This window comes from Opisthocomus hoazin, chromosome W (genome assembly GCF_030867145.1).
Source record: "Opisthocomus hoazin isolate bOpiHoa1 chromosome W, bOpiHoa1.hap1, whole genome shotgun sequence".
NCBI classification, from domain to species: domain Eukaryota; kingdom Metazoa; phylum Chordata; class Aves; order Opisthocomiformes; family Opisthocomidae; genus Opisthocomus; species Opisthocomus hoazin.
In genome coordinates this window covers 31,291,424-31,313,658 of record NC_134453.1, presented here as the reverse complement: position 1 = coordinate 31,313,658, position 22,235 = coordinate 31,291,424, and the positions used below count along the sequence as shown (strand labels likewise).

The following is a 22,235-nucleotide window of genomic DNA, read 5'->3' as shown; positions in this document are numbered from 1 at the left end:
CCCTCCGCTGGACTCTCTCCAGTAGCTCCTCCTCTTTCTTGAACTGGGGAGCCCAGAACTGGACAGAGTACTCCAGATGAGGCCTCACCAGGGCAGTGTAGAGAGGAAGGAGAACCTCCCTCGTCCTGCTGGCCACACTCTTCCTGATGCACCCCAGGATCCCATTGGCCTTCTTGGCAGCCAGGGCACACTGCTGGCTCATGGTTAACCTGTCGTCCACCAGCACACCCAGGTCCCTATCCGCAGAGCTGCTCTCCAGCAGGTCCGCCCCAAGCCTGTACTGATGCATGGGGTTGTTCCTCCCCAGGTGCAGGACCCTGCACTTGCCCTTGTTGAACCTCATCAGGTTCCTCTCTGCCCAGCTTTCCAGCCTATCCAGGTCACACTGAATGGCAGCACAGCCTTTCGGTGTGTCTACCACACCTCCCAGTTTGGTGTCATCAGCAAACTTGCTGAGGGTACATTCTAACTCTTCATCCAGGTCGTTGATGAAGAAGTTAAACAAGACTGGGCCCAGTACTGACCCCTGGGGGACACCACTAGTTACCAGCCTCCAACTAGACTCAGAGCCGCTGATGACAACCCTCTGAGTTCTGCCATTCAGCCAGTTCTCAATCCACTTCACCGACCACTCATCCAGCCCACACTTCCTGAGCTTCCCTAGGAGGATATTATGGGAGACTGTGTCGAAAGCCTTGCTGAAGTCGAGGTAGACAACATCCACGGCTCTCCCTTCGTCTACCCAGCCAGTCATGTCATTGTAGAAAGCTATTAGATTGGTCAGGCATGATTTCCCCTTGGTGAATCCATGTTGACTACTCCTGATAACCTTCTTTTCCTCCACTTGCTTGATGATGGCCTCCAGGATAAGCTGCTCCATCACCTTTCCCGGGATGGAGGTGAGGCTGACCGGCCTGTAGTTCCCTGGGTCCTCCTTCTTGCCCTTTTTGAAGATTGGAGTGACATTGGCCTTTCTCCAGTCCTCGGGCACCTCTCCTGTCCTCCAGGACCTCTCAAAGATGATGGAGAGTGGCTCAGCAATGACATCCGCCAGCTCCCTCAGCACTCGTGGGTGCATTCCATCGGGGCCCATGGATTTGTGGACGTCCAGATCGCTTAAGCGATCCCTCACGCAGTCCTCCTCGACCAAGGGAAAGTCATCCTCTCTGTAGGCTTCTTCTCTTACCTCGGGGGCCTGGGATTCCTGAGGGCCAGTCTTAGCACTGAAGACTGAAGCAAAGAAGACATTCAGTAGCTCTGCCTTCTCCGCATCCTCCGTCACCAGGACACCCGCCTCATTCAGCAGCGGCCCCACATTGTCCCTAGCCTTCCTTTTGCTGCTGATGTAGTTGAAGAAGCCCTTCTTGTTGTTTTTGACATCCCTTGCCAGCTTCAATTCCAGGTGGGCCTTGGCCTTCCTCGTCGCATCCCTGCACGCTCTGACCACATTCCTGTACTCTTCCCAAGTGGCCTGCCCCTCTTTCCACATTCCATGGACCTTTCTCTTCCACCTGATCTCTGCTAGAAGCTCCTTGTTTAACCATGCAGGTCTCCTGCCTCCTTTGCTCGATTTCTTCGCCTTGTTGAAGTTCATGAGGTTCACAAGGGCCCACTCCTCAAGCCTGTCAAGGTCCCTCTGAATGGCATCCCTTCCCTCAAGTGAATCAACTGTACCACTCAGCTTGGTGTCATCTGCAAACTTGCAGAGAGTGCACTCAATCCCACTATGTCATCAATGAAGATATTAAATAGCATTGGTCTCAGTACGGACCCTTGAGGGACATCACTCATTACTGGTTTCCACTTGGACATTGAGTCGTTCCCTACAACTCTTTGGATGTAGCCATTAGCCAATTCCTTATCCATCTAACGGTCCATCCGTCAAACCCACCTCTCTCCAATTTAGAGGTAAGAATCTTGTGGGGGACCGTACCAAAGGCCTTACAAATGTCCAGGTAGATGACATCAGTTGCTCTTTCATTGTCCACAGATGCAGTCACTCCATTGTAGAAGGCCACTAGATTTCTCAGGCACGATTTGCCCTTTACAAGCCACATTGGCTGTCTCTAACCACCTCCCTGCCTTCCCTATGTTTTGACACGTCTTCCAGGAGGATCTGTTCCATGATCTTACCAGGCACAGAGGTGAGGCTGACTGGTCAGTAGTTCCCAGGGTCCTCCTTATTACCCCTTTTCAAAATGGGTGCGATAATATATATTAAAAAAAAAAAGGTGGGTAATAATAGCTACCAGTATACTTCCACATAAAATAACAGTATTTTTATATCAATAGCATGTTGTTTCTGTGATAAGCAGAGTAACACATATGTACATAACCTTTTGAGATGCTATAATCCAAAATGTTTCCCTTTCTGTTTTATTAAAATTACCTTTAAAAATCCACAAAGTTTTGTTCTTAAAGACTGGGATAACATTTCAATCCACTAGACATTCAAAATTTCAATTGCCCTACATATATAAAACACATAGAGCCAGGAAAACCAGATAACAAGAAGTCCAAAAAATAGTTCTTGGAAACATCAGTTATGCCCTTATTGTAAATAACCCTTCAACTGCAGTACGTTTCAGATCCTCTTATTTCATAGAAATCATATAATCATTTAGGTTAGAAAACACCTTTAAGATCACCGAGTCCAACTGTTAAGTTAACCTAACACTGTCAAATCCACCACTAAACTATGTCCCTAAGTGCCACACCTACAGGTCTTTTAAATACCTGCAGGGATGGTGACTCAACCACCTCCCTGGGCACCCTGTTCCAATGCCTGACCACTCTTTCAGTAAAGAAATTTTTCCTAATATCCAATCTAAAACTCCCCTGATGATACTCGAGGCCATTTCCTCTCGTCCTATCACTTGTTGCTTGGGAAAAGAGACCGACACCCACCTTGCTACAAGCTCCTTTCAGGTAGTTGCAGAGAGCAATAAGGTCCCCCCTCAGCCTCCTCTTCTCCAGAATAAACAGCCCCAGTTCCCTCAGCCACTCCTCATAAGACTTGTTCTCTAGACCCCTCACCAGCCTCGTTGCCCTTCTCTGGACACAGTCCGGCACCTCAATATCCTTCTTGTAGTGAGGGGCCCAAAGCTGAACACAGTACTCGGGATGCGGCCTCACCAGTGCCGAGTACAGGGGCACGATCACCTCCCTACTCCTGCTGGCCACACTATTCCTGATACAAGCCAGGATGCCGTTGGCCTTCTTGGCCACCTGGGCACACTGCTGGCTCATGTTCAGCCAGCTATCGACCAACACCCCCAGGTCCTTTTCTGCAGGGCAGCTTTCCAGCCACTCTTCCCCAAGCCTGTAGCATTGCATGGAGTTGTTGTGACCCAAGTGCAGGACCCGGCACTCGGCTTTGTTGAATCTCATACGACCAACCTCAGCCCATCAATCTAGCTGGTCCAGATCCCTCTGCAGAGACCTGGGGAACACCACTTGTGACTGGCCGCCAACTGGATTTAACTCCATCCACCACCACTGTCTGGGCCCGGCTATCCAGCCAGTTTTTTACCCAGCTAAGTGTACTTGAACAGCCAGTTTCTCCATAACAATTCTGTGGGAAACAGTGTTAAAGACCTTACTAAAGTCCAGGTAGATAACATCCACAGTGGGTCACCTTGTCGTAGAAGGAGATCAGGGGTCACCTTGTCGTAGAAGGAGATCAGGGTAGCCAAGCAGGACCTGCCTGTCATAAACCCATGCTGACTGGGCCTGATCACCTGGTTGTCCTGTACGTGCCACGTGATGACACTCAAAATGATCTGCTCCATAACCTTCCCTGGCACCGAGGTCAGGCTGACAGGCCTGTAGTTCCCCAGATCCTGCTTCTGGCCCTTCTCGTAGATGGCTGTCACGTTTGTTAACCTCCAGTCAACTGGGACCTCCCAGGTTAGCCAGGACTGCTGATAAATGGTTGAAAGTGGTTTGATGAGCACTTCCAACAGCTCCCTCAGTACCCTTGGGTGGATCCCATCTGGGCCCATAGTCTTGTGTGTGTCTAAGTGGTGTAACAGATCACTAACCCTTTCCCCTTGGATTATGGGGGCTTCATTCTGCTCCCTGCCCCTGTCTTCCAGCTCAGGGGCTGGGCGTCCAGAGAACAACTTCCTTTACTGTTAAAGACTGGGGCAAAGAAGGCATTAAGTACCTCAGCCTTTTCCTCATCCTTTGTCACTATATTTCCCCCCGCATGCAATAAAGGACGGAGATTCTCCTTAGCCTTCCTTTTGTCGCTAATGTATTTATAGAAACATTTTTTACTGTCTTTTACAGCAATAGCCAGATTAAACTCTAGTTGGGCTTTGGCCCTTCTAATTTCCTCCCTGCATAACCTCAGGACATCCTTGTAGTCCTCCTGACTTGCCTGCCCCTTCTTCCAAAGGTCATAAACTCTCTTTTTTTTCCTGAGTTCCAGCCATAGCTCTCTGTTCAGTCAGATTGGCCTTCCCCCCAGCTTGTCTTTCGGCACATAGGGACAGTCTGCTCCTGTACCTTTAACATTTCCTTCTTGAAGAATGTCCAGCCTTCCTTTGCCCTTCAGGACTGCCTCCCAAGGGACTCTGTCAGCCAGGCTCCTGAACAGGCCAAAGTCTGCCCTCCAGAAGTCCAAGGCAGCGTTCTGCTAACTCCCCTCCTTACCTCTCTGAGAATCAAAAACTCTGTCATTTCATGATCATTATGCCCAAGACAGCCAACAACCGGTTTGACTTGATGATCTTAGAGGTCTTTTCCAACCTTAATGATTCTGATTCTATGAACCATCATATCGCCCAGAAGTCCTTCTCTGTTTGCAAACAACAGGTCCATTGGGGTGCCTTCCCTAGTTGTCTCACTCACCAGCTGTGTCATGAAGTTATCTTCCACACACTCCACGAACCTCCTAGACTGTTTCTTCTCCTCTGTATTGTATTTCCAGCAGACACCTGGTAAGTTGAACTCCCCCACGAGAACAAGGGCTAGCGATTGTGAGACTTCCCCCAGCTGCTTATAGAATATTTCATCTGTCTCTTCATGCTGGTTGGGTGGCCTATAACAGGCTCCCACCATGATATCTGCACCTTGTTGGCCTTCCCCCTGATTCTTGCCCATAAACACTCGACCCTTTCATCATCATTGTCAGTCTCTAGACAGCTAAAACACTCCCTAACATACAGGGCTACCCCACCACCTCTCCTTTTCTTGCCTATCCCTTCTTGAAGATTTTATAGCCATCCATTGCAGCACTCCAGTTGTGCAAGTCATCCCACCATATTACCGTGATTACAACTACGTCATAGTTTTCCAGTTGCACAATGACTTCCAACTCCTCCTGTTTGTTGCCCATGCTGCGTGCACTGGTGTAGATGCACTTCAGTTGGACTATTGATCTCGCCACTTTTTTTTGAGGAGAAGCCCTAATTCCTATGTGACTGTTCTCAGGCACTTCCATGGTTTCTAACACATCAACAACTCTTGCGTTTTTTCTGCCATGTGGATCTCCATCCCCTACCTCCACTGTGATGGCAGACTGAAGGACCGCGCTAGCACACCATCCCTGAAACATTGGTGTGCTGCCCCCAGGCTTACTCTAGCGAGCCTGGTTTTATCCCTTTCCCCTTCAAATCTAGTTTAAAGCCCTTTCAACAAGCCCTGCTAAATCCTGCGTAAAGATCCTTTTCCCCCTTTGAGAAAGGTGTACCCCATCTGTTGCCAGCAGGCCTGCTATCATGTAGACTGACCCATGATCAGAAACCCCAAAATTTTGCCAGCAACAGCAGTCTCGGAGCCAGATATTGATCTGCTGGGTCTGCCTGTTTCTTCCCTCATCATTCCCTGCAACTGGAAGGATAAGGAGAACACTACTTGTGCTCCTGATCCCTTAACCAGTTGTCCCAAGGCCCTGAAGTCTCTCTTGATTGCCCTTGGACTTCTTGTTGCAACTTCATTGCTGCCTACCTAAAAAAGCAATAATGGATAATAATCCAAGGGCCATACCAGGGTAGGAAGCTTTCTTTTCACATCTTTAACCCGGGCCCCAGGGAGGCAGCAGACTTCCCTAAAAAGTGGGTCCGGTCTGCATATCGGGTCTTTTGTTCCCCTCAGATGAGAGTCTCCTGTGACAGTAACTCATCTTTTTTTCTTTATGGAAGTGGTTTTGACACAGCACATAGGCCGACTTAACCTTGGTGACACCAAGCTACATGAACCATCATAGTCGTCGTTGTTTGGTTCCACTTGCATAATAGGTACAAGGCTCTGCAAGAGCACCTGGAGAGGTGGGGTAGTCCCAGAGGAGACGCATCTGCTGCATCGGGAAGGAACTTGTTGCCATTGCCTCCTATCCCTTGTCACCTCGTTCTGCCAGGTGGAGAAAGGATAGGGAATCCTCCATACCATGAGTCCTGTCTGCCTGATGGGTCTGTTCCAGGGAAGACAGGGTGTGGTTCCAGTAATCTATCTCTCTCTCTGACTCCCTGATACTCCTCCTGGAGCTCTGTCACTAAGCTGAGGAGTTCCTCTACCTGGGCACACCTCCTACAGGTGTGTTCACTACTGCCATCCAATACTGGTCTAAGAGTAGGGCACGCCCTGCAGCCTGACAACTGGGTAGCAGCGTGTTCTCATCAGAGCTCTGTCTGGGAAGCTGCGTCAGTTACGGCGGGTGCAGAGTTTAGAGTGGACATAGCCTTCTACTGGGTGGATACGATTGCTCCCTGGTCGGGCCGACAGAGTTTCAGTGCCCTTCTGTGCAAACTGCCACGCCACACCCTGTTTGCTCGCCCTGGTCTCTAGCGCTCCCTAGGGGCTTCTTTTACATGTGTGGGAGGGGCTTGGCTGCTGTTGCTCCTGGCCCCACTGTAGAAGACCGCTACAAACTGGTTTTGTCTTGACATGGCCGTTGTACCGTCACCTCTTCTTGACCTCTGAAGAAACTGCCACAGCAACCTGCAAGAAAGTACCATACTGCGCTTGCGCATGGACTGGCACACGAAGGGCTGCCTAAGTGGGTAACACGCCTGGCACGAACTGCATGTATCAAACTGCGCTCTGCGCATGGGCAAACGCATGGGCTGGCCTGTTACCAAGGAAAGTTGTTGCATTTGTATTTCTGCATGTAGCCTGTGTCGTAGTCGATTTGATGAACATCCCTTAGACCAACCTCCCTCACACATTAAAAGCGGGAAGAGACTGTGGGAAACCTGGCAAGTAGACTATATTGGCCCCTTTCAAAAATCCGAGGGAAAACAATACACATTAGTGGGAGTTAAATACAGTTAGTATTAGTGGGAGAAAATACAGTTCAGGCCCTAAAGGGATGGTGCAGCTCCTCCCCAAAACCCCAATCAATACAATCGGATAACGGCTCACATTTTTCTGCCAAAATAGTCCAAGACTGGGCCACCGAGGAAGGAGTCAAGTGGATTTTTCACACTCCCTACTATCTCCAAGCAAATGGAATACTAGAGAGAACCAATGGTCTACTTAAAAGGTTTCTCAAACTGCATAATCCGGGATGGGCAGGACAAGTGCGGGAGGCCCTCACTTTAGCAAATAACCGATGGGGGAATTCAGAAGCCTGAAAATTATGGCCGGTTGTCCCGCACCTTCAACAATCTTACCTGCCTCTGAAGGTCCTGGTCCCCCTGTAAAACCCTCCCATTATCCTGGGCGACCAATATTAGTTAAACTCCCTACCGTAGGAGAAGTCCCATTGGTCTTTGCTACCCCACTTAATGAATACGCTTGGAAAGCAAAAGATGCTTCGGGGAAAGAACACCAAAATTAATACTCTATGGATTGTCCCGTCTTTTTAATATTGATTTAATTCCGGTTCCCCGGTAACTGAGTATGTTTTCTTTCTTCTTTTCCTTTAACAGACGAAGTCCGTGGGACGAAATCAAAGCTTTTGCTGGGAAGAAGACAGATGGTGATCCTGATTCTTTGTGTAACATTGATGGTTATAGCTTTATTAATATTTATAGGATGCATAGTTTACTATCAAAGGCACTGTTTTGGACAATCATTCTCTCCACCTTTAGTGCCATAGAATTCAAGTTAAAAGGAAAATAACAGCAGAAGCGTTTAATGGAAAGTTTGACTACATGTGTTTGTGCTGTTTAAGATTTAATAATATATATTGGCCAGTTATGATTTGTCTCTTATGGAACATAGGAAACTTTCCTATCAACATGCTCACTCCCCCATTAGATAATGAATTCCTGTTATTAGGAAAAGCTGTTGCACAAACCTTTAATTTAACCAATTGTTGAATATGTGGAGGCCCTCTAGGTCTGCATAGTTGACCCTGGATTTCCACCCCTGTACACCCGAGTCAATTAGCAGACAATGACAGTATAGTACAAAATGACACTGATAGTGACAAGACACCCTGGTTTATAACATACCCCTAAAAGGGTCAATATTACTTATCCTGTAATAAATCAGATAAAATACAGGTAGGACAAAGTAGTTGTGATTGGACTTTTAGGCTAGGTTGCAATAGGTTTTTAAATTGTAGTGCCAAATTTGCTATACCCCTATGGGGATTTTATGATGACAAAGGAAATTTGTGGAACACCCCAGGTTCAGGGTGGGATACGGAACACTGTGGAATTATTAGTAAAATTAAGGTTTATATGAAAAACGTAGCAGTGTTCACCCATTGAGGAAAAGCATAAAATCAAAAGGAGCTCTGAGGATGGGACACAGCTGCAGCAGGCATGCGAGGAATCTACTAACACAGCAACTCCCTGCAACATACCATAGAGGATGGAGCGGAGTGGAGACTCCGTGGCCATTCTCCGTGATGAGAAAGCGGGAAGAGATGGTCCTCTAGAACTGATAAGCAGCTCATCTGGCCCCCTGAGCCAACAGGTTTTTCGAAACCTTGCCAAAGTGCTATCCTTTTGTGAACTTTGCTCGTTTTAATATCATTTTAATACCAAAACACACCTCCATCCCAAAGGCTACCCGCCTCCGAGGTGTGACCACTCCTCTTTGAGTCTGCATCCTCGATTTTTTGTAAATTATACCTTTAAACGTGAAGCGAGAGAATTTTACACCAATCATGATAAAAGGTATGTATGACTACAGTCACTCAAACTCCACCTTAAATGTAGAAAGGCTATAAAAATAGCCAGGGAAATGGGGGATTTTTGGAGAAGAAGATAACACCGTGAGCAAGTCAAGGGAAACTCCATCTCAGACTGCCTCTGACTACTAGGATCGGCCGACGGGCTGAGCCTTGCTTTTCCCACCCTTGGGACGCCTTGGGTGAGACTTAGACTAAGCGCTTTTCTCGGGAATCTTAGAAATCTCTCTAGAGAGTTACTCCCTAATATTCATAGCCAGGCTGTATTATTTATAACCTTTTCACGTGTTTTATACTTTATAACATCATATTTGCACATGCTTTCTTGCAGACAGTCACTATCACCGGCAATTCAAAAAACCTATATACCTGTTGCACAAATAAAACTGCACTGTTTAAGTAGCCAGTTGTCACAGTGTTCATGAGCACGACTGGACTGAAGGTGCAGACCGCTATTAATGTATCCAGAATCGTGGTAGTTTAATATGTATGTTAAACGTGACTGGACTGGTAGTGGCAAATTGGATATCACCCAGAATTTAAACCTAGCCGCACCTAGCCTCCCACTCTGGTGAGGAGAGTTAGAACGCAAGGGGGGTTATTTTCTGCCAAATTACTCCATCCCTTATAACGCAACAGGAACTAAACGAAGCAAATCATGCTTTCCACCAAAATAAGGGATACCAAAAACAGTGGTGTCCTAAAGCAATCGACCCACCTTATCCAACGAGTCAATATTTTGAGAACTGAAACCACAATATACCAGCCTAAAAGGGCATCACTCAATTTACAAAAATTTTACCTATAAAAAATTACCTGCTAATTAAACTAACTCTTGTTACATAGGTGTAATTCAGCCCTTGTTTTTCTTATTACCAAGTACTTCTGGATCAAGATTAAAGGTCAAATCATATAATAATCTTTCTGGAGTTAAATGTCCCATTAACTCCTCTGTTACTAGTAGTTCCAAACGACAGTCAGGGAAAATGAGTGACCTCCTGAATGAATAATTCAACATTATGGATCTGCAACCTGGAATCTCAGTGAACCAATATCAGGGGCAAGAGAACCAATTTGCGATTTGAGTCCCATAATTCAATTGCGGGAAATTTTGGAAATTATTACTAACGGGACTGCGCACGGCAATTCTTCAACACCGTGTGGTCTTAGATTACTTGTTAGCTGAAGAGGAAGGAGTGTGTGGGAAACTAAAAGGTTCCAACTGTTGTTCAGAAATAGACGACATGAGCGAATATCAGGATATTAGCCCATGTCCCCATCCAAACCTGGAACGGTTGGACTAGTGATTTCTGGTCCTGGTTACCAGGGGCACCGTGGATGAAACAATTGCTACTATTCTTGTTATGCACGGTTGCTGCTTTAATGTTTTCACCCCTGTTTTGTTCAATTAATCCAACATGTGGTATTAAATATGCAATTTGTACCCACTGACCCACCTGATCCGTGTCATTCACCAACCAAAATCAACCACTATACCCATCATTTAGACCCTTTAAAATTCACAGATTGTCAAAGGGAAAAATTGCATGCTTATACCCATGTCATGCCCACCTGATGTTCTATGTTTGTTATCGTGAAAGACTACCTCATACTTACCTGATTCCTCAAACTTGTTCTATAAGATAAAACGTTGTTAAGCCTGACAATGTTAAAAGAGAAAATGTTTGCATTGTGCAATGTTTTGGTTCGTCCACAATTAAGCGTTTTCCTGCCATACCCCATTTTGATCTCTCCCTCCCCTGCCGTGTCACACCTCCCCTCTGTCTCCATTTCTATCCCTATCTCTCTCTCTCTCTCTAGACCTCCACCTCCCACACCGCTGTAAAGGCAGCAATGTCGAGCCACGGGGTAGTGTAGAAGACCACTACAAACCGGTTTTGTCTTGACATTGCCGTTGTACCAGTCACCAATTCTTGATCTCTGAAGAGACTGCCATAACAACCTGCAAGAAAGTACCTGTAATCGATGGCCTTGCTGGACTTGTCAAATGCAAGACGAAAGACAAACTCACAAACTCGTCTCTGGACTGAGGTGTCAAGAGCCAAAGAGCTAACAAAGGAAGTAATTAACTGGTGCTTATCAGACAAAAGTAAGGGGGGATAGCCCATCACTGTAAACCAAGTGATCTGTGGGGCGCCATGCAGCCAGAGATTGCTTCAGAGATTGCTTCGGGTAAAGAACAGATGGCCCCCGGATGCGCATACCAAGATGCCCGCTCCATAGGTGTGTCACACTGCTGAGTCCCACTTCTGACGACATGACATTCCATGCCAAGAGCCAATCGATACACAATAATTGACTTAGTCCCACCTCACCAAAAGATTTCCAAACATATAAAAATTGGCACTTGAAAACTCTCTTTGGGAGGAGGAGCCAAGAGAGAACTTCACCTGACGGACGGGTCGACGGGCCTGAACCTCTCTTCCCCCCCAAGAAGGGACACCTTTTTGGTAAGAGTCGCGCCTCTGACTTTGTCAGACGTATCCCCGGGAACACATTGTTAACTAAAGCGCTAAACTATTACTTTTGAGCTCAACTTTTGTAGACAGTGCATTTATCAACGGCAATTCCGAATCTGTGACACCTGTCGCTTGAATAAATTACCTATTGTTTCAACTTTGTGAAACTGTTTCAGTGAAAGTCCTTGGAAGGGCTCTGACAGGCAAGTTGAATCTGATAAGTGGCTACACACTTAACCCTTTAGACATAAACCGTTGACCAAGTCTGGGACTAGGAGTAGATCCAGCCGCACCTAGACTCTCCTCTGAGAGAGAGTTTAGAACGCAAGGGGGTCTTCTCTGAACCTCGTGACTCAACGGGAGGGCTCTCCTTTTGCCACTTGTCAGACTCCCCTTACCCCCTTTAACGTGACAGTACCATACTGCGCTTGCGCATGGACTAGCACGCAAAGGGCTGCTTAAGCGGGTAGCACTCCTGGCACGAACTGCATGTACCAAACTGTGCTCTGCGCATGGGCAAACACCCCTATAAAAGGACAGCACCTGCTCCCCTGAGGGTGCACTTTTTCTTTCTTTTTTTTTTTTTCCTTCGCGCCGCTTTTCTCCCAGCATTCATCCTCGCTGGAACCTCAGCACCTGCATAGAGACTGAGCTGACTGGACATCGCTGGATCCGTGGTGGTGGTAACCGATCTCCCCTGCACTCCTTTCCTCGCCTGCTCAGGTTGTCTGACTTTACTCCTTTCTTTCTTTCTCTCTCCCTTTCTTCTTTTCTCCTCTTGTCCTCCCCCCGCTGCCTCCCCGCCCAACCTCCGGTTCCCAGTTCACCGAAATAAAGTTTGCAAGGTTGCATGGCATCTGACTCTGTTTGTGTCTTAATCTTGTCCTTGGGATCGTATCGAAACCTCCCCGACATTGGATCGGGACACCCACCCAGGTCTCCTCAGCTTCTGTCATGTGAACTGCGGGCTCCTGGTGGGTCTCTCCACTCCCTGAGATTCCCCCAGGTTTAGCAAACCCCCCTGTGCACCACTTGAGTGCTCTGCTGCGGATCATTCTGACACTGGAGCTGCTCACCTCAGCGAGTGAGTATTTATCTTGTAGGCATTAAGCTGATAAGTAAAATCTTGTTACATGAAGGTTTTATTAGCAGAACCGGATCATGGAAAGTTCAAAGAAATTTAGAAAATAGTACAAATGAAGCATAGTAGCAATTGTCAGTACAATTTCTATATTTCATGGTGCCATGTAGAAAAGTTATTAAAAATAGGGCCCAAATTAGAATTTTGATCTTACTACAGTCACTAACTGGGGATCGTATAATCAGATAATTGTTATAAACTATTTTTCCTCAGTATTCAGACTATGAGGTACATTAGTAAAGACAGAAGCTTTAAAGTATTTTCTGTACCCCTTCAAAAGCCATCATTCAGTTATGACACTGTCTTAGAATTACAAGCATATTGGGTATACATGGCAAGGTTTTGGTAGCGGACACACACACATGACAACACCTGCAGGGGTGGCCTCTATGAGAAGAAGTCAGGAGCTGCCCTGTGCCAGAAACAGCTGGTTCCAGCTGGCTCGGCAATGGCCCCACTGCAGGCTAAAGTTGAGCCAATCAGCGAAGTTGGTGGTGCCTTTGTGAAAATATATTTAAGAAATGGCAAAAAAACCCCACTGGAATGGCAGAGGAGGGGGAAAAAAAAAAAAGTGTGAGAAACAGCAGAGGGAACACCAAGTTCAGAAAAGGAGGTATTCCATGGTGCTAGAACAGATATCCACACTGCAGCCTGTGTAGGGACCTACGCGGGAGCAGTTAGATATTTCCTGAAGGAACTGTGGCCCATGGAGAACCCATAACAAAGCAGAGGTTTCCTGACAGGACTGTGTCCCCTGGAAGGGCCCACACTGGAGCAGATTTTCCTGACAGGAACTGTGGCCTGCAGAGAACCCCTCCCAGAGCAGGGGGAAAGTAAGTACAAGAGGGAAGGAGCATCAGAGAGCAACTGTTATGTACAGACAATAAACTCCCTTCCCCAATTTCCCCTGCACCACCCTGCACAGGAGGTGGTGGATGGCAGAGGAGTCTGGAGTTAAGTTGAGCATGGGAAAGGGGGAAGAAAAGGTGCTGTTTTCATGTTTGTCTTCCTGTTTCTTACTACCTGAATCTATTTTAATTGGCAATAAATTAATTTTCCCCAAATCAAGCCTGTTTTCCCTGTGACAGTAACTAGTAAGCAATCTCCCTGTCTTTATCTTGACCCATGAGCTTTCTCATCCTGTTTTCTCTATCTGCCCCACTGAGGAGGGGGAGTGAACAGATGGGTGGAAATTTGGCCTATAGCTAAGTATAACCCACCACAACAAGTTAAAGTGCGATCAGAAATTCACAAGGGATAAGTACAGTGGTAGTTAAACTGCATATACAACCTCCACCTCAAAGTCCTTGAACTGCCAGCTATGAGAAACCTGGAGAGTATAAGAAAGATTTTATACTTATGCTGTTTTGTGTACTTTTCATATGCACCAAGGGTAGAAAGGATGAGAGCCAAGAGACTACTGACTGATCTGACACAAATAGGGTCAGCTTCACATTTACAGAGATCATCACTAACCATTGACACTAACAGAGCACTCAGAACAACTGCCCTTTTGCAGTTGACCTAAAACCATGGGACCCCAAAAGGGTCAATGGTTAACTACCATTTTAGTTAAGAAGAGTTCAGAAGACTAATCCACACAGCTCATTTTATCACTTCCTCAGTTACTGGACCATGCCCCATTCCATCCTGTTTGATCTTCCACCCCCGTGAACTTCTGAACCTAGTTTAGAATCTCCCCTACGGTCTTCAAGCGCCAGCAGACTTATTCCTCTTTTTCTTTAAATGAGGAATGTAAAAGTCATCATAACTAAATCAATGACAAAATATGCATTACTAATTCATGGTCTCCTGTAACAGCTCATAGTAGTATCAGCATACATTTTTAAATAGTGATTCATATCCCACTTGTTTACTATAAACATGCCTACAGCACTACTTACTGTTCATTTCAAAAATGTAAGCAATGAATATCAAATAAAAACAACTCTATACTAGTCTCTGCCATTCTCAGAGGAGTCAGTGAGCAGTACAAAGCCATCTTGGTTTGGTACAAAACAAAACCTCTACCAAACAATTCTTAAACAATTAAACCAGGCTAAATTAACATAAAACTCATTTGGGCGCTTAAGTTAAATGCCTCAAAATCACGTGACTTAGGATTATGACTTAATATGCCCCATAAAAGGCTTTATGCTAAAAAATATAACCTATTTAGGTATTTCAATAAGTGTATATCAACACAACAATAAAGACAAATCTAGCCACCCTCAAGTACAAAAGGCAACCCACCTCTGATAGTCTTCCCATCATACACTCCTTTCTCTGAGCGGTTGAAAAAGAACAAGAGAAATTAAATTTTAACTCTACCTGTCTCTAGACAAATAAATGTTTATCTTTGCCTTGTAAGGAGATAGACAAGACTGAATAGTGAAGAGTTGGTGGAAGGAATTAGAGTAGTTTTACATCAGGTGTTGTGTCTCGGAAACAGTTAATACTAATTCAAATGTTAATCACAGAAGATATTTCTGCCAGACAAATTGCTTTGTATTGATGCATGTTTTATATCACCACTATAGGGCTTCATACTCAAAATATAACTAGTAGCATTTTAATAAATTTCACCTTTCCCCAGCTTATTTCAGAGTTCACCCACCAGAGATGCAATCAGACGTAACATCTGGCTGTTAGACACTAAGGTCAATCATGTCTAAGTTATTACCTCTATCTTCTCACATTTACTCATAGCAGCATTTAGCTGCTACTATTTCAAAATGTAGTAGAGAGAATAATACATGCCATGAATGTGTAGGATAAGCAAGTATCCTTCACACAAATAGCAGCCGCCTTACACAAGTACTTCAGTGTGTTCTTTATTTTTTATAAAAAAAGGTGAAAAATCCTTTTCAAAAACTAAAGCTGAAATGAATCCTAGAGTACATGTGCCCAATTTCTGGCTTGCAACCTCTTGTCTCTGAATTGTAAATTACAGAATTGTATTGACAGGATAACTTCTCTCAGAATAACATTCAAAACTATATGTTTAGAACTCTACCAATGGTGCGTTCTTTCCCACTGTCCTCCCAAAAGGATTAAAGTCTGACTCTACACACATACGCTGTCTGAATACTACTCAACATGATTTTAAAGAGCAAAATGACTGGATACATTTCTAGAATGGTACGTATAGTTATTGAGAACTATACTTTAGGAAAGATATTAGCAACTTACTTGTGGGAAGTTCTTTTCTTCATCATGCTCGCAGAGACTCCTGCATGACCTACAATATAAATGATGGAATTATTGAACAATAAAGTGTGTTTATACACAATGTCAAAAAGGTATCTTACAGAAAAGTTTGCTTTTTCAAGTAAAAAAAAAAAATAAACACTTAACGTTGTGATTGATCAATGAGCTCCTACAATGGAAGGAGGCTCTGACTAGACAGGCAAAGACTAAGTACTCACCAAGCTAGCTGAAGTAGTAGGGAGTGACTGATGACAATTGTTACAAAAAGCTGAACTTAAAACAAAGGAGATGGGACGGATTCTTTACTCTAGATAAACGGCTACAACAGTTGAGGGAATCAAATGGCTGTGTAACTGCCCTTAAGTTAATAATAATAAGCAAATACATATCTTCCTGAGTTAGCAAGGCCAGAATGGGTGGGGGTATACACGGCTCAGCTAAATCGAGTATAACAACTCAGAACAGAGCCAAAACCAAGTATAAACATTCAGTGTAGTATATACAGTGCAAAAACTGTACAACTAACAGAAAGAACTTTGAAAAGAGTAATAGGCTTGAGCCGGTTTCAACCCACATATTCCTTCCCAACAACTGGGGATACCCAACATTTTGACAGAGACCAGTAAGAAGAATCACATTTGTATTGCAATTCGAACATATTGTAACCAGGGTGACAGTCTGCTAACCATTGCAATGAACAAAAAAAAAAGGGGGGGGGATTGATACCAATCAGTGTATTCTTTAATCCATATTCTAGTCTCTAGGTAACCATTAATGCGAGCAAAATAATAGACAATGTGTTTCTATCAAAAGAGAATGATGAAGCGTGGTTTCGTGTAGTGAACTGAGAAAACTAGCTAGGACTGCCAAGATTGCGAGCCATATAGGTAAAAGGTAATTCCGGCAGGGGGAGATCGCGAACACCGACCCATTGACCACCTACCCAAGTAATACCACCTACTCAAAAGAGAACAATGGAAGAGGACGACTGAGTCTGCGCAATAATTTACATGCGAAGCAAGAAAATTTGTACCAATCACCGAAGAGCATGATAACAAATATATATATTATTGATCTATATAAATCGCATGGAAAAAGTATGAGGTATGCACGTTCGGTGGAACTATCCCTCGTGCATCCAGAGCTGCAACAGAGAATGCCTGCCTTTTAACACTACATTGGTGTTACAAGGTTTTATTCCTGGATTTTTGGTGACAGTTTCTGGCGACCCAGGTGGGACCCCGCTTGTGAATACCAACGGATCCTTGGGATCATGGGACCCCCAGCTGGCATCAAGGGATTCTCAAGGAGAACCTCTGATCCCCGGACTGAAGGATTCCAAGTAAGTCCCCTGGAATTAAAAAATAAGGCATTCTTTTAACGGGTAACAGAGCTCTGGGTAGGACATGGGTTAGAGTCCCACTGGAGCCTGCTTGTAAGGCACAGCGAAAGCCACGCAGGGTTGGACTAAAGAGGTACCTCGGTTGGTAAGTCTCTGCTAGGCGAAAGCCTGTGGAGTGGGGCCCAAAGGAGGAGTCTTCAACAGGGGGTTGAAGTCTCCAAGGTTGGGATCTCCGGCAGGGGGTTGGGATCTCCGGCAGGGGGTTGGGATCCCAGAGGGAGCTCCAACAAGGGTTGGGGTCCCTCTGACTAGTGCCTGTGATAGTGCACAATCACAACCACTAGTTTTTTGGGAGATGGGTACATTTCCGAGCAAAAAATCCATATCACAAAGTACACGCTTGGGATGTATTTTAAAGAATTGGAAAGATCTGGGGAGTGATCCTCTCACTCAGAAACAATCGACTGAGTACTGTAATCATCGGTAACCAATGTATACCTTGGAAACTGGGGAAAAATGGCCAGAGAATGGGACATTGCGATATAATACCACTGTTTTGGTTTCGGCTGCCACCGGCAACAAAAGTGCCATGCGGCCGCCCCTCTCCCCGCCGGGGTGCGGAGGAGAATGAAAAGAAAGAGGCAGAAACTGGTGGGTCGGGATAAGGGCAGTTTAACAGAACAGCAAACAAAGGGAACAGTAACAACAACGATACAGATAAGGAGAAAATAGGACACAAACTCGCACAACAGACCCTCTCTCCGGGACAGGACCGGTGACCAGCGCCGCGCCGCGCGCTCCCTAGCCGCGAGAGAGTCCCTGCGGCGCCGCCACTCCCACCGGAAACCAGCGTGACGTCACATCGTATGGAATACCGGGCTCTGTTTGGCCAGGTGGGGCGCTGAGATTTTGACTGGGCAGGACCAGCCCGGTTGGTGGATCCTCTGGTGTTAACCAACCAGGTGGCCTTTGCTAAATGAGTATCCCAGTTTTTGAAAGTCCCACCCCCCATTGCATTCGAAGTGGTTTTTAGCAGCCCATTGTACCGTTCGATCTTTCCAGAGGCTGGTGCAGGGTAGGGGATGTGATACACCCACTCGATACCGTGTTCTTTGGCCCAGGTGTCTATGAGGCTGTTGCGAAAGTGAGTCCTGTTGTCCGACTCGATTCTTTCGGGAGTCCCATGTCGCCACAGGACTTGTTTTTCCAGGCCCAGGATGGTATTCCGGGTGGTGGCATGAGACACAGGGTAGGTTTCCAGCCATCCGGTGGTGGCCTCCACCATTGTGAGCACATAGCGCTTGCCTTGGAGGGTTTGTGGCAGTGTGATGTAGTCAATCTGCCAAGCCTCCCCATATTTATATTTTAGCCATCGTCCTCCATTCACACTGAGGCTTTACCCGCTTGGCTTGCTTGATTGCAGCGCACGTTTCACATTCATGGATGACCTGTGCGATGGTGTCCATGGTCAAGTCCACCTCTCGGTCACGAGCCCATCTGTATGTCGCGTCTCTTCCTTGGTGGCCCGAGGTGTCATGGGCCCATAGAGCTATAAAGAGTTCACCCTTATGTTGCCAGTCCAGATCCACCTGAGCCACTTCAATCTTGGCAGCCTGATCCACTTGCAGGTTGTTTTGATGTTCCTCAGTGGCCCGACTCTTAGGGACGTGGGCATCCACGTGACGGACTTTTACAACCAACTGCTCCAGACGGGCATCAATATCTTGCCACAATGGGGCAGCCCAGATAGATTTGCCTCTGCGCTGCCAGTTGTTCTTCTTCCATTGCTGCAGCCACCCCCACAAGGCATTGGCCACCATCCAGGACTCAGTGTAATGATAGAGCACTGGCCACTTCTCTCGACTGGCAATGTCTAAAGCCAGCTGGATGGCTTTCACCTCTGCAAACTGGCTGGACTCACCTTCTCCCTCTGCAGTTTCCGCGACTTGTCGTGTAGGGCTCCATACAGCAGCCTTCCACCTCCGCTGCTTCTCCACAATGTGACAGGACCCATCCGTGAACAGGGCATACTGTTTCTTATCTTCTGGCAGCTGGTTATACAGTGGGGCCTCTTCAGCACCTGTCACCTCCTCCTCTGGCGATGCTCCAAAATCTTTGCCTTCTGGCCAGTCCATGATTACCTCCAGAATTCCTGGGGTTTCCCATTCGGGCGTGCGGGGTGATCAGTGCGACCCACTTACTCCACGTAGCATCGGTGGCATGATGCGTAGAGGGGACCCTCTCTTTGAACATCCAGCCCAGCACCGGCAATCGTGGTGCTGGGAGGAGTTGTGCTTCAGTGCCGACCACTTCTGATGCAGCTCAAACGCCTTCATATGCTGCCAGAATCTCTTTTTCAGTGGGAGTATAGCGGGCCTCGGATCCTTTGTATCCCTGACTCCAGAACCCCAGGGGTCGACCTCGAGTCTCCCCTGGTGCTTTCTGCCAGAGACTCCAGGTTGGGCCATTCTCCCTGGTTGCGGTGTAGAGTACGTTTTCAACATCTTGCCCTGACCGGACTGGACCAAGGGCTACGGCATGAACTATCTCCCGTTTAATTTGTTCAAATGCCTGTCGTTGCTCAGGGCCCCATTCAAAATCATTCTTCTTGCGGGTCGCGTGGTACAGAGGGCTTACAATCTGGCTGTAATTTGGGATGTGCATCCTCCAAAAACCCACAACAGCTAAGAAGGCCTGTGCTTCCTTTTTGCTGGTTGGTGGAGACATAGCTGCTATTTTGTTGATGACATCCATTGGGATTTGACGGACCCCATCCTGCCATTTTATCCCAAAAAAATGGATCTCTTGCGCAGGTCCCTTGACTTTACTTCGCTTAATGGCGAAACTGGCTTTCAGAAGGATCTGAACTATTTTCTCCCCTTTCTCAAAAACCTCCTCCGCGGTGTCACCCCATACAATGATGTAATCGATGTCCTGCAGATGTTCTGGAGCTTCACCCTTTTCCAGTGCAGTCTGGATTAGTCCATGGCAAATGGTGGGACTGTGTTTCCACCCCTGGGGCAGTCGAGTCCAGGTGTACTGGATGCCCCTCCAGGTGAAAGCAAACTGTGGCCTGCACTCTGCTGCCAAAGGGATGGAGAAGAATGCATTAGCGATGTCAATTGTAGCATATCACTTGGCTGCCTTTGACTCCAGCTGATATTGAAGTTCTAGCATGTCTGGCACAGCAGCACTCAGCGGTGGTGTGACTTCATTCAGGCCACGGTAGTCTGTTGTCAGTCTCCACTCTCCAGTAGATTTTCTCACTGGCCATGTCGGACTATTAAAGGGTGAGCGAGTTTTGCTGATCACTCCTTGACTCTCCAGCTGGCGGATCAGCTGATGAATGGGGAGAAGGGAGTCTTGGTTGGTACGATATTGTCGCCGGTGCACCGTTGTGGTCGCGATTGGCACCTGTTGTTCTTCCACCCTCAGCAACCCCACAACGGAGGGATCCTCCGAGAGACCGGCAAAATGGACAGCTGTTTAATTTCTTCCGTCTCCAAAGCAGCTATGCCAAAAGCCCACCGATACCCCTTTGGGTCCTTGAAATACCCTCTCCTAAGACAATCTATCCCAAGGATGCACGGAGCCTCGGGGCCAGTTACAATGGGGTGCTTCTGCCACTCCTTCCCAGTGAGGCTCACTTCAGCCTCCAATACACTCAGCTCTTGGGATCCCCCTGTCACTCCAGAAATGCAAATGGACTCTGACCCTTTGGAATCTGATGGCATTGAAGTACACTGTGCACCAGTGTCCACTAGAGCTTTATACTCTTGTGGATCTGGCGTGCCAGGCCACCGAATCCACACCGTCCAATAAACACGGTTGTCCCTTTCCTCCACCTGGCTGGAGGCAGGGCCCCTCTAATCCTCATCAGAGAATTTGCTGCTCACCTGGTGTAAAAATGACTTGGAGGTCCCTTCCAGAGGATCGGAATCAAGATCAAACTGTCTGCCTGGTCTGGAGAGCTGGCTGCTGGAAACTGGAGCGGCATTTTTCCTAACAGAATCCCCTTTGGTGATTGTTTTACATCACAACTCACGCAATCGTGCCTCTAGACTTGAGGTGGGTTTTCCATCGCACTTCCTCATGTCCTCTCCGTGGTCACGCAGGTAAAACCACAGGGTGCCCCGTGGTGTGTAGCCGCTGTATTCCCTCTCCTGAGCAGAGAAACACTTGCCCCTAATAGCTGAGATGCGGGCCCGCACAGGTGGGGAGTAGGACATATCCTCTTTGAATTGCTGGAACTACTGGGACAATTTATTCACAGCTGAGATAAGGGAGGAAGAGAGACTTTCCTCATATTGGCGGAGTCTGACAGCCACCGCATCCACTGTTGGTGCCTCTTCACCTTTCCAGTTTACTACTGCCAGTGAGTTGGCATATGAGGAGGGTGCGCTCCGCACAAACTTCCTCCACATAGATGCTGTGCAATGGACTTCATCTGGGTCTGTGGGTAACTGCTCATCGTCTGGTTCATGGTAAACCAGCTCCCACACAGCTAATTCCCTCAAGTACTGAATACCCCTTTCCATATTGGTCCACTTGCCAGGATAACATACAAAATCGTCACTGAAGGGGTACCTCTCCCTCAGGGCTGACAGAAGTCTCCTCCAGAGGCCGTGGACTTGTTCCTTTTTCCCAATGGCCTTGTCAATGCCCCCTTCCCTGGCCAGGGATCCCAGCTGCTTGGCTTCCTTGCCCTCTAATTCCAAGCTGCTGGCCCCGTTATCCCAGCACCGCAGCAGCCAGGTGACAATGTGCTCGCCTGGGTGGTGGCTGAAATCTTTCCGCATGTCTCCCAGCTCGCTCAGGGACAGGGACCAGGTGATGATCTCTGTCTCCATCTCCCGCGATGACCCTGGCTCATCGTCATCCCTCCCAGAGCGATCTGCTCTCTTTGCGTCTTTCTTCAGTTTCACAGGGGCGACTGCTACTGGGACAGGTTGGTCATTGGGCTCAGCCGTG

General features: G+C 47.0%; 1 protein-coding gene across 4 annotated transcripts in view; it reads right to left on the bottom strand.

Moving 5' to 3' along the window:
• The window catches only part of LOC142365634 (spindlin-Z), a 96,596-nt gene that overhangs the window by 7,403 nt on the left and 66,958 nt on the right, over positions 1-22,235 (bottom strand). For all 4 annotated transcript variants that reach the window (XM_075446618.1, XM_075446617.1, XM_075446621.1 and 1 more), the window contains one exon: positions 15,905-15,953. In XM_075446618.1, coding sequence (XP_075302733.1) covers positions 15,905-15,953 — 49 coding nt within the window. The remainder of the gene's footprint in view (positions 1-15,904; positions 15,954-22,235) is intronic.